Source organism: Chenopodium quinoa, unplaced genomic scaffold (assembly GCF_001683475.1).
Source record: "Chenopodium quinoa cultivar QQ74 unplaced genomic scaffold, ASM168347v1, whole genome shotgun sequence".
Taxonomy (NCBI): domain Eukaryota; kingdom Viridiplantae; phylum Streptophyta; class Magnoliopsida; order Caryophyllales; family Amaranthaceae; genus Chenopodium; species Chenopodium quinoa.
In genome coordinates, this window is record NW_018744537.1 from 86,356 (window position 1) to 99,345 (window position 12,990).

At 32.9% G+C, this 12,990-nt stretch overlaps 1 protein-coding gene across 2 annotated transcripts; it reads right to left on the reverse strand.

Moving 5' to 3' along the window:
* Positions 1-1,869: 1,869 nt before the first annotated feature.
* LOC110698424 (protein CHROMATIN REMODELING 35-like) lies at positions 1,870-9,828 on the reverse strand. Of its 2 annotated transcripts, none has more exons than XM_021875844.1 (7): positions 9,492-9,828; positions 9,253-9,294; positions 7,962-8,401; positions 6,771-6,959; positions 5,445-5,603; positions 2,592-4,375; positions 1,870-2,176 (listed from the first exon to the last, which is right to left on the reverse strand). In XM_021875844.1, exons 2-7 carry the CDS (start codon positions 9,281-9,283, stop codon positions 2,173-2,175), a joined length of 2,607 nt encoding a protein of 868 aa, XP_021731536.1. In that variant the 5' UTR covers positions 9,284-9,294; positions 9,492-9,828; the 3' UTR covers positions 1,870-2,172. The 2 variants fall into 2 exon arrangements, with proteins under 2 accessions (XP_021731536.1, XP_021731535.1); XM_021875843.1 differs by having other exon boundaries at positions 6,771-6,962.
* Positions 9,829-12,990: the final 3,162 nt, after the last annotated feature.

The following is a 12,990-nucleotide window of genomic DNA, read 5'->3' on the forward strand; positions in this document are numbered from 1 at the left end:
ATTTGTTCATTTGATAAATGAGCAAATAATATGTGCTCATTTGATAAATGAGCAATAATTCTTTGTTCATTTAATAAACGAGCAAACAATATTTCTTTGTTTTGTTTGCTCATTTATCAAATGAGGTACTATTCTTTGTTCATTTATCAAATGAGCAACAATTCTAAAACATTCAAACTAATATGAAACCTTGAACTTACTTACTATATCTGAAAATATAAACAATTGTTGGACCATAAGAGACCAACCGTATACTAGTTTATATTATGCACTTCATTTTCTGCCTATTTTTGAAGTACATAGTTCACAAAGTTAATTTAATACATGTTGTTCTGCTCATATCCTTCACAAATGAGCAAAGTGAAATAAAATGAACAAACTAAATTAAAATGAGCAAAAACACATACAATAAAAATGCATAAATGAAAATGAACAAACTTGTATTAGAATCTCAGAAATTGCTCCATACTATCATCACATAACACAAACTCATTAAACTCATTTTCGATCGCCAAAATCTTTCAATTTCACCGAAACGCGCGACCATAACCGTTGTTGAATGGAGCTTGAAAATGACATAATTGGTCCGAATTTTGAGCTTGATTTCTTTGTTATTGATGTTGCAAAATTAATAACAATGATGTTGATGGCGAATATAATCGTCGCCGATTGGAGCTCAAAGACGTAATTATTGACCTGAATTCGAGCTTAATTTCCTTGTTTTTTATGGCGCAAAGACGATGGTGATTTGAGCACAGTACAAAGACGTCGTGGTTGATTAGAATTTGAGCTTAATTTCTTTGAAATTAATGGCGTGAAGTTGATGATGTATACTGAACAATAGGTGAGATGAGAGAGAAAGAGAAGGTGAGGAGAGAGAAATAAGGGAGTTGGTTTAAAATACTCTTTTGGTTTTGATTTTTTTGGGAATAATCACAACCTTTAGATTTAAAAAATTCAAAGGTCTAGAATTATTCTCACATAAGTTTGGATTCTCACTTAAGGGTCAAATGGGAAGTTTCTTAAAATGAGAAGGATAGGAAGGATTTAATGTGCATAATTTTTCCACTAAACATGCATATTTTTTGAATAAAATGAGAAAAAAAAATGACCAAAATTCAATGTGCAAATTTTTTGTGCATGATGCATAAATTTTAGTTTTCCCCCCGAAACTTGAAAAAAAGTAGCATGTCAAAAATAAATTATGCACATTTAGGATAAAATTTATACATATTTTAGTTAAAAATATATGCACATTTAACCCTTCTCACTTTAAGAAACTTCTAACTATATATATATATATATATATATATATATATATATATATATATATATATATATATATATATACATACCTAGCCTAAATTAACTATTTATGTGTGTATAATCCAAAAACAAGTAATATAACACATTGAACAAAAGAAAGTACCCTTACACTGAATAAACTAAATACAGATAAATGAATCTTTGGAAATTATTTTCATCCCAACCAAACACAGTTATGTTGTACACCAAGTTAAGTTTGGTCTAGTGGGAAAGATTGTACCTTCCAACCTTGAGGTTGGAGGCTCAAACCCCACTAGAGGCACTTTGAGGGTGGGAATCCCTTACCCTTCCCCCCTCACTCTCAAAGTGTCTGACCTGCGAATACCGGGCCAAAAAAAACCGTGAGGATTGAGGTTCGGTCAGGTCCTCCTTACCGTAAAGAGAAAAAAAAAAAAAAAAACCAGTTATGTTGTATGCTTCAAAATATTATTCAAGAGTGTAATCATTGTATGATTCTTGTAGTTTATAGCTTGATTATCCATTAGTGTATGCTTGAATTTGACTCTGCAAATGACGGATGGCAATTCGAAAGAAAATCAATGCTGCAAAGTGAAGCTTAGAAACAGGTTCATCTAAAAATATACAGATCAACATTCAGAAAGTGCATACACCAAAATGCTGGATTGCATTACAACAAACTTCAGCACTGCAGTAACTATAACACCTAATCATAGTTCCAACTTTGCAGCAACGGTCATTAATATATACAACTGTCACCAAAATCATAGTTCCAACTTCAAAAGCTCATTCTCCCTGTGTACAGACTTGTTTTGCTTAAAAACTAAAACTGTGCATTTAGCAAAGGTTAAGCATCATCAGGCATCTCCTTCTACAACCACTGATAATTTACCTACAACACACAAGTAAAATTTGCATAAGTTCTTCCTTTCGCCCCTAAATTTTTTTGGTGTGGCACAAATATTAAAGCTATAAATCTATCATATAAATGGGGCACACTCTAGAATGCAATGGTTAAAATGTAAAAGATTGATATAGAAACAAGTGGCATTTAAAGGAAGATATTAAATAAATAATTAAACAAATAAATAAATAAATAACAGCACTAGATGATATTTGTGCCCATAATTTATGTTGCATTAGAAATAGATGTTTTATTATACTACAAAAAAAGGAGTGTGAGAAACAGTTTAGGGCATTCATATTATGAATACCTAAAATATAAAGGGACAAATGGCGTAACCGTGTAAATCATAAGTGACATAGTAGTAAATAAAGTAGATACAAGAACAGAAAGTTGAACTTACCTTCGGTGCAAAGCCTTAACATCCTCAGCTAGCGACCGACTCTCCAAGAATAAATCACCACAGTCCTTTAGATCAACTGGCTCTATATTAAAATCTTGCGTTCCACGGTATTCATTCCACTCAAACCACCTTTTTGCAATTTGTTCCTTCTTGAAACACGTAAGATGGTCTTCCTCTTCAGGGGAGTCAGCAGCAATCAGTCGGTAAACATAAACTTTTTTCTCCTGACCAGGGCGAAATGCACGCCCTATTGCTTGGCGCGACACAGACGGATTCAGATGGACATCCAGGACTATAATCCGGGAGGCACCCACAAGAGATATTCCTTCTCCACAAGCTTTGATTGATCCGAAGAAGACCCGTGCATCAGGGGAGTTATTGAACTGTTCCATATGTGATTCTCGCAGCTCAGTAGATGTATCGCCACAAATCATGAATATCTCTTTACCAACAGACCACCCCTTCCTATGGACAGCTAACCGTTCCAGAAAATTTAAAGGCAGCAAATACTGGCTAAACACCAGTAGCTTTTCTCCATTACTTTCACACAAACCCAGCATATTCAAAAAAAATTTAGCCTTGACTCCTTCTCTAATGTCTATCCTTTCGACCAGCTCGTCAATCTTGGCATCATATTGCAATGAACGTTTTTCAGAACCAGGATTATTGTCTGAAAAAAGTTTGAGCTTTGGGTGAGTGTAGACTGCACAGCCCAATGAGGTTTTCCTGAATTTTGTTTTTTCCCTCTTATTCAGCTTATCAACTTCAATTTTCTGTTGAGGGCTCAGACTGAGAAGAACAGTGAAGTCTACAAGTCCAGGAAGATCATCCAAGAAGTCACCCCTGTAGTAGTGCAATACCTTGCTTGTCATCTCCCTCAGATCTTTGATGACAGCCTCCTTTCTTTTCCAGTCTTCATCCTGCTGAAGGGTGTATTCAACAAGATCAAAAAAATTGCTCTCAACATTCCCTCCTTTCAACTGCTTCTTAAACCCATGAAATTGCACTCTACTCATGATACGTTTCTTTATGCTCCTGGAATCGTCAAGCTTCAAAAATTTTGGACGGACAAGGTTTAAGATGGTGAAAACCTCTTTGACATGATTTTGATAGAGTGTGCCAGATAGCACTACCTTCCTAGGAGTTTGAACTTTAGCAAGTGAATGCAGCACGTCAGTGTTCTCATTCCTAGGAGTATGACCTTCATCCAAGATAAGGATGCTAGGGCGCTTCAGCAGTACCTCTTGGCAATAAGCAGTTGCCTTGCATGAGCTGTCACCAGTAACAATAGTCGAGAACTGCTTATAACCCAGAAAAAGTATGCTCCTCTGCTCTACCCACTGTCTAAGAACTTCCTTCTGTTGAAACCTATTTTCAGCTTTCATGGAGTAGAAATCAAGTAGAGGAATGTCCTCCACTTGCCATCTTTGAAACTCCTTTTTCCAAGTAGGGAGAATTCCCTTGGGAAGCACCACCAATGGCCTAGCATCTGGATATTGGGCTAGAAAACTTTGCATGAAACTGATGATCATAAAAGTCTTTCCAGAGCCAGGAGCGTGAGCCAAGATGCAACCACCAGGATTTTCAGTCATTAAGTTGCTCAATAAGAAGTTAAATCCCTCTGACTGGTGAGGCTTCATTTGCTTTTTATGCCTAGGATGAGCAGAGATTTCAGTCACGGCCAAATCATGTCCAGGCAGCTTAATCCCATCCAGATGGAAGTCGGTGTCATCATTCTCTCTGTTAGAACGAGAATCAGACCTGTAACTTCTCACCCGAGCAGCCTGATGTAAAGAAAAGTTTAGATGAGTGTCATGAAAAGCAAATGGCATCAATTCATAAGTACAAGGCATAAGAACTTTTAGCAGAACACCAATCCAGACAACAGAAGCCAATATGATTATATTGATACTGACAGACACCACAGAGCTGTAAAATGTTTTAATATAAAATCAAAAAAGGAATTGATCAGTTATCATAGATATATTTCGTCTGACACAGGTATGTGTCCAGCCAGGTGTCAGGCTTTGCATTAGCATAAACTGAAAGTTTCAAAATAAGTGCCTCCATGCCTATGTCAAAATGTCATATACAGTTAACAACCACAGATACTTAATCCATCCAAGTAACATCCGCACAGAAAAATTCAAGTAGACTGCAAATTGATCAAGTAAACTTTAAGACTGTAGAGGTGTAGATAGTCAAGATAGATACCATGATTATTACTATATGTGTCACGATCTGAGTGTAGGATTCTAACAATCACATATCTTCAGCCAAAACAAGAATTTGTAGAACTGTAGGATGACATAATGTTCTGTTCTACAATTTAACCAATTATAAAATGCAATTGAATACTGCTAAATACACTTAAACTTAAGAATTGAAAGTGTTTCTAGTCAATACATAATCACCAACCTATCTGACCAAGGAATTACAAAATTATCTCTCAGATATTTCCCCAAGGGACTAATGAGAAACTCCAAAAGAATTTTTGGCTTACTAATGTTACTATAACTAAATCTCTACATCCCAAAAACTATAGATAAACAAATTACAGATAGAATACTCTTCCTTTAACTCAATTTTCGTTTTAACTAGAAGCAGGCAATATTTGAATTATAGACACACGTTTAATGGACTAGATCATCAAAATCAAAGTTCTTGTTGAGTGCCCAACAAACTAAATCTGATCAAATAACCACAAAAGTGTCCAGTGAAGTAACAGCTTGAGTAAATCAAGGACAAAATCAGACTCATAGTCATATCCATACATCAAACAATAAAGATCTAGCTTCATATAGATATATAAGTGATTAGAAATGAAAAAAACATTAAAGAACTATTTGAAACCTTTATGTACTGGAAATCAAATATAGTCTCGATAGCCCTCTGAATGACTCCGCATACTCGGCACACATAGCCAATATCATCTTTGAGGACATATGAATGATCACAGCCCTCATCTTCTTCCACCGATTGCTCATCACCTGATTGATCAGCTGGAACATCCTACAAAGTGACATAAATAACAAATCAAATAGTTCTTTATAAGGAAAAGAAAGTTTCACCATATTCCATGATGATAAGACTAAATAGGGATCAGAAATTCATTAAAGTGGATTACAACTAAAGGTTTGATATACTAAACAGCAATAGTCAATATGCTGTACAAAAGTAAATAAAAAGCACAAACAGAAGGAAAGGTCTAAATGATGATGAGTGCAACGAGGAGCATACTAACATGCTGAAACAAGACAAAAGATCAGCCAGCCACTCACACAAACCAGAAATATCAAAAACAGTTTTATTTGCAAACTAAGGCAAAAGCTTAACATGGATTGCATAAATCAAAGTAATTAACAGTGTTGTTTTCTAATTCAGCCTGCTCCGAACAGTATATTCCAGATTTCTCCATAGAGAGATATTTACTTATGTGTACAATCATCTTCAATAAAGAAAAGGAAAAGTGAGCATCAGTTCTCTAATAACAATTAAACATCCATATTCTTTAACTTGTGAAAAGCTTACAGCATACAGTTACAAGTCAACGGATCTGATCAGGGTGGCACAAGATGGTAAGAGCACAAGAAGTTAAAAAATATGAGATTTAACAGATAAAAAAAAGAAATATATACATACACCCATTTGCATATTCACAAGATACTAGCAAATGCATCTCACACAAGTTTGCAACCTTTTCCTACAGTAGTTTAGAATATTAAGTATATACAACAGATACTTTATATCATCCAAACATTTTCCGTTCCCATCTTATGCAAAGTTCACACTTTAAAAGTTTATGGGATTTGAGCATTGCTTCTTTAAAGAATTGATAAAAAAAAATAAAAAACTAATGCTATCAAAGCAGATTCCAAACATCTGACGCACAGTAATCCAAAAATGACAGACTCAAATTTAAATCACCGCAATGCCTAAGCTACAACAACTAACATACAAATAAGAAGAAAGTCTATTACTACCCAGCATGCCTCAACAACAACTAAACGAAATAACATAACATAAAATATTTTTACAAAAAAATAAAAAGTAAAAATAAGAAGTAAAGAAACACAGATAATAGAAAGAAAAGATAAGGAAAGAAAATCACAGAAAATTGCAAGCAGTAGATCTGTTAGAGCAACGAGAAAAAATCACAATATACAACCAGCAGTATACCTTGGAAGACTCTAACGCAAAATTCATCTCCTTCCACATGTCTGACAACTCTTCATCTTCGGCTTCATTTAAATCGTCATTTAACTCGTCTTCAATACCCACATATACACCTTTGTCTTTTACCTTGTCGATTTTTTTCTCTTCTACTTTAGTTGTTTTGACAGGTTTGACATCCACATAATTGTCAACCTGCTATAACAATAGTTCCCATCAAAACAAGGGAAGCAGATTTGATAATTTAACAATAACCAGGAAACACAATGGCTAGGATTGAATCATAACAAGCAGCATCAGCCAGCAGTGAACAAAACTAAGCCGTCACAAGTAAGAACTAAAAAATAAAAAATAAAAACTTAAGACACATTAAGAATGGGGAGGACAGGTTTTGACATCAAAAGTCTATAGAAGCTTATATTATTCTTAAATTTAAACCATTAAAATACAACATTGAATAATGGTGGTTGATTTAGAAGAAAGGTACAGCAGCACAGCCAGGCAAAAATATTAACCTGATTGACTTAGAAAAACTCTTGAGCCTCTTGAGTCTTGACACAAGTCATTCAGCGTGCCAATATTGAGAAAGTACAATTAGGGTCTTGATTGTTTTGCTGCGGATTGATACTCAGCATGCCAGACAAGGATATGTAATGACAATAATAAGTGGTTAATTCTCAGCTAAGAACTTTCACCAAAGCTTAGATTCCTGAGTTTCCTTTGACAGTGCAGAACATAAATAGATTGAACAACAGTCTGTTCCATTACATTTTACTTTTATCAGTTTGATTCACACAAAACACAGCCTCATTAATCACACAGCAAACAAAATGCAATCTTATCAGTTTAATGACACATTTTTTTTCACCAAAGTCACAGTTGCAATTCAAAAGACTGTTACTATAACATTTGACAAGACAATCTCTATTGACAATATGAAGGACTGAGAACAATTTAAGAGCATTTTACAAAACAGCACACAAGTGATAAAACAATATGGCAAACTTGAGTTGAAAGAAAAAGTTGGTTTGACATGGGAAGAACTGAAGAAATCCCAAAAAAAAGACCTGGCAGAACAAACAATCAGCAATAAGTGATACAAAGGGTAATACAATAAATATATTGCAAATTATAAAGAGAAGACATTATATTGATTTAATATGAGCCTTGGACAAAGAGAGATATAAAAAATCTAACCCGCAAGGTCTCTGCATGGAGTTCAATGTTAGTAGGTGGAGGCCTGGGTAAGGCAATCTCTTGAAAGTGAAGGAAGTTTTTTCGGTCAACATCTTCCTCATCATCTGACTCAATTATCAACACGGGTTCAGATCTTGGAGTGATGCATTTTGTCTCAAGACTATCCAAATCAACAATATCCTTAACCACTTCTCCATTTACATCATATTTTGCATACGGTGATGAAAATTCGAGTTCGGGATTTGTTGTAAACAGAGTATTAAAAATCTGATCCTTTCGCGCAACCAATGCTTCAACATCTTTCGTAACACTTCCATATTTACCCCAGCTGATGCTATCTAATAGTTCTGGAATTGTGAATGGATCAGAATAATCAAAGAGTGTGGGCTTTTCTCCTCCATGAGAAAACTTCAGTTTCTTACTACTTGCAGCATAGTTATCTGTTTCATCCAAGGAATATCCATGAACTTATAGAAGCACTAACAATACAAGCTGGAAGTTTGGAAAATTATGAAAGACAAACATAAACATATCAATCACAGAACTAGAAAATACACATACAAATCTCAAAAACGCTCAAATGATCCATTACATCGAATCGACTATACGTTTAAAAAATAATAATATGGGGTTCTATGAATAAATAACACCTTTTGAGTCTAATTAGAATGGAGATTTATACCTTTTTGAGAAAATATGTATTTACATTCATCACAATAAATCAACCAAATCTTCCAAAAAATGTCCTTAGTTAATAAATCTGTATCAATACAAGAACTTATACTATGTGCTAAAACCTCTTTTCGTCCGCAAAATCATTTGAGAAAATTGTATGCACAATAACCTATGTATATAGCCTTAATATTCATCAAACTCATGTATATTGGTATATATTCTATTTCTATAAAACAACACAAAAACATGAAACACACTCATGAAATTTCAACAAAATAACTATTTATAATGCTTTGACTGGTGATCTATGGAACCTTGTCAATCCCTAAAACCCCGAAAAATGTTATGTTAAAAATAAAACATAAAAAATAAAAGAATTTTCAATTTTTCAGGAATTACCCACTTGGCCACTTCCTCCGTTATAAATATTTCATGAAAACCCAGATAAATTTAACAGATAAATATTTCATGAAAACCCAGATAAAGTTAACAGATATTTATTTCATGAAAACCCAGACAAAATATAAAACCAATAAAAAATGGGACAATCAACACAAATTGAGGACTATAAATTTAACAAAAGAAAAAAAAATGCGAAAAATGGGAATGAAATAACCTGTACAGACTTCAGCAGCTCCACGCTTCATGTTTTAATCCTCTAAAAAAAATTAGGGAAACAATACACAAATTAATGATGTAAAATAAAAAAACATTGCCAAAAAAAATGACAGCATTAGCAAAATTAGTTGATTTTACAGATGATCACTTAAAAGAGGGGAAATTTTGAGAAATTGAAAACCCTAGAATCGGAAATCAGAAGCCATAGAAGAGGAGAAGAGAGAATAGACGACTCACATTGTAGAAACGACGTCGTAGGGTGGTGTTTGGTGATCGAAACGCGGTGGTTTGAAGGGGTGGTGGAAGGTGAAGAGCTGGAGGGGTGACTTTGGGACTCTGCGTTGTGTGCAGTGAGGAGAGAAAAAAAAAACAAAAAGAAGTAAAAAACGAGGGTAGTGAGAGAGATAAATAGGGACTAGGGATAGTGGAAAATGTTGTTAAGGCGAATGCTGACGTGGGTGCTTGACACGTGGTTGAATCCCATTGGTCAATTAGTTGTTTTACTACCTCATTTCGGAGTACTCCGTATTTGCAACAAAAGAATATCTTACATCTCACAAATAATACTCTTTAAATATTACTTCTTCCATTCTTTTTTACTTAACCCGCTTTGACTTTTACACTACTCATCACCCCTCTTTTGACCGTCTATTGTGAATAATATATAAGAAAAATCATATTCATGTGGGATCTTTTTGAATTCGTATCAATAAATATTATCATAATATATAATTTTTACTTATGGAGAATTAAATTTATTAATCGTTAAACTTTTACATTGGCAAACGTGATAAGGAAAACGGGTCAAGTAAAAAAAACAGAGGAAGTATATAAAAAACGGAGGTAATATCTACCATTCTATTGGATATATATTCCTTGGACATTGGTTTACCATTTTTGTTATCGTTACTCTCTCCATCACTTTTCTAAAGTTACATATTCTATTTTGAGCGTATTCTTTCTATTGTAACATTTTTCAACTTCTTTTAAAAAGAATACTAATTTTACACATTTACGCCTACTTTTCACACTTAGGCTTTGTTAAGTTCAACTTATTTTTACTTATTTTAGAAAAAATAAGTTCAGATAAGATTAGAAAGAATAAGTTCAGATAAGATAAGATCAGAAAAAATAAGTTCAGATTAGATCATCGTTTAATGTGCAATTTTTTATCGCTAAATATCTTTAAGTTTGTAATGAATGAAAAAAAAATATGAAAATTACATATTAATAAAATACACATTATTACGAATCTAACAAAATCCCACTGATATATTTTTTCCTTACAAGTTATCGTACACTTAAGATCGAAGTTTGGTCAAATCAGACAATAAGATCAGATCAAATCAGACCAGATAGTATCAGATCAAATAAGATCAAACAAGATCAGACCAGATCAGACAATAAGATCGGATCAAATCAGACCAGATTAGATAAGATCAGATCAGATCAGATCAGATAAGTTCAGATAAGCAAAAATAAGGTGAACTAAACAGGGTCTAACTCAATCTTATATATTACCAACTTTCAATGCAACTATTTTCATTTATCAAAATATTTATATATTCTCAAAGCAACTATTTGCATTTGCCAAATATTTAGCTATTCCCAAAATAAATATTCTCATTTTACATACTTCCAAGGTTTTTTTCATCAAACCTGCGTAATAAACCAAATGTAATCATAAAAACAAAAAAAAAAAAAATGGTAAAAGAAGGAGCAGGAATTGTAGAGTGTGATCTCTTCACCTTACAAAAATATACAAGTTTATGGTATATTTATGATTGATCAAGTTCAATCAATGAAAATATAGTGAAATTACTCAATATAGGGTTGGTCAGCAACAATCAAGTTCATTAAGTTCAAGTGAAGATAATGTACGTTAGGTTTGTGGGAATTATAAATGACTCGGTTGAGTATGGAAAAATAAAAATTTATAAAGCATGTATTATAACATTAAATAAATACTTTGAATGTTAGATTATGATAGACCCAAGAAAAAAAATATATTTTATTATAATAGTTAACATGCCTTATTTTGTGGTTACTTTGTTATTTTTTACGAAATGAATTCATTTAAACATGTGATTCTGGTTAGATTATCACGTCATAAAATGCTAGCAAAAAAAATAAAAATAATGACAACTCACGAATTTTTGGGTGGGGTCATGGCATATAAGAATTTGTTGGATGCTTACTCTTTTTTACGGGGAAAAAGAGGTTATTAATTTTTTTGACATAAAATAGTTAGAAGAATAACTTTTTGAAAAATTCATCAAGAGTATACGACTTTTGGCCGATCTTTCAAAAATAAAAATGACCTTTACATACATCTTCTCAAAATAAAATGTGACCGCTGGTTCATATTTTGTTTATTAGGTGTTACACATGTGCAATGTGATCGTTAGTTTTTTTTCGCTTTAAAAAATCAATCATCAATAATAATAATAATAACATAATACTAAAACATACACCAGAAAATATACATGTCACTTTCTTGTGCTGTTTTTTCCCTCCAAATCTCCCCCCTTTTTTTTAAGCAAAAATCTTATATTTTTGGAATATTTTTGTATACTAAAACTATAATAATATTATTCCTAATCTTATAGATTTTTATAATTATTGTATTCCTTTTTATTTTGAGTTTTATTTACTTAAAATAGTTACACAATATTTTGAGACCTTTTAATCAAGGGAGAATAAGCTATAATTTAAAAGGTTGAAATATGGTGGAGAGTATAAAATAACGGAGCTAAAAGATACAATATTAACATTTAAATTATCATTATATATATATAGTTGTACAATAGTGGGGTTCAATGGAAAAATAATAATAATTCTACTCGTGGCGTTGATTTAAAATCTTATGAACTAATAATAGTTGAATTAGTTTTCAGTTAAATATTTCTGTAATAATTTACCAACTTGTAACTTTTTTTTCCTTCAAAAAATCTATTAAATATTACTAAAATAGGTCATGCTTACATCAATTATCTTGGACATATGTCAAGCTATCATTAAAAAATTCCCGCCAATACTCTATATGATGTCAGCTTTAAATTTTTTTTAAGAAAATTATTCTACTTAGCTTATTTTTTGGAAGTATATTGTATAATTTTTTTTTTTTAACTAAATTAATTCATTAATAAAAATCCATATGGCATCTATACTGTATAGTTTCATTGGGAGTAACATGCATCATTAATATAATATTATGTATAGTATTTTAAAGTATTTTCAACACAACTAATCAACAATAATATAATTTGTTTTTTCTCAATTGTAGTTTAATTAATTTTTACCTTATCATTTTTCATTTTGATATGCATTACATTTTTGTTAATTCTACATGAGTTGTCTCATTTTTATATTATATCACAAATCATTTATGGAAAAAAAGATCATTACTACCGTACATCGCACGAGCACTAATCTAGTGAATATAGAAAATAAAACACCCTCTCATCAGCCTCACCCTTTCACAGACTCCCACTTCCAGTTATCATCAACCTGAAACCCCCCCTCTCACATACACATCCCCCCTCTCTCACACACAACCCCCAATTAGCCCAAAAACTCACCCCACGCTCCACCACACCTGAAACCTCTATCGTATCCCCCTCGAAACCCTACCCTAATCCCCCCGAAAACCCCTCGTATTCCTATCATCAAAAAACTCCCGCATCAACCGACGAGGCAAAGAGACAGAGAAAGGAGTTGGGGATTAGGTCGGGAT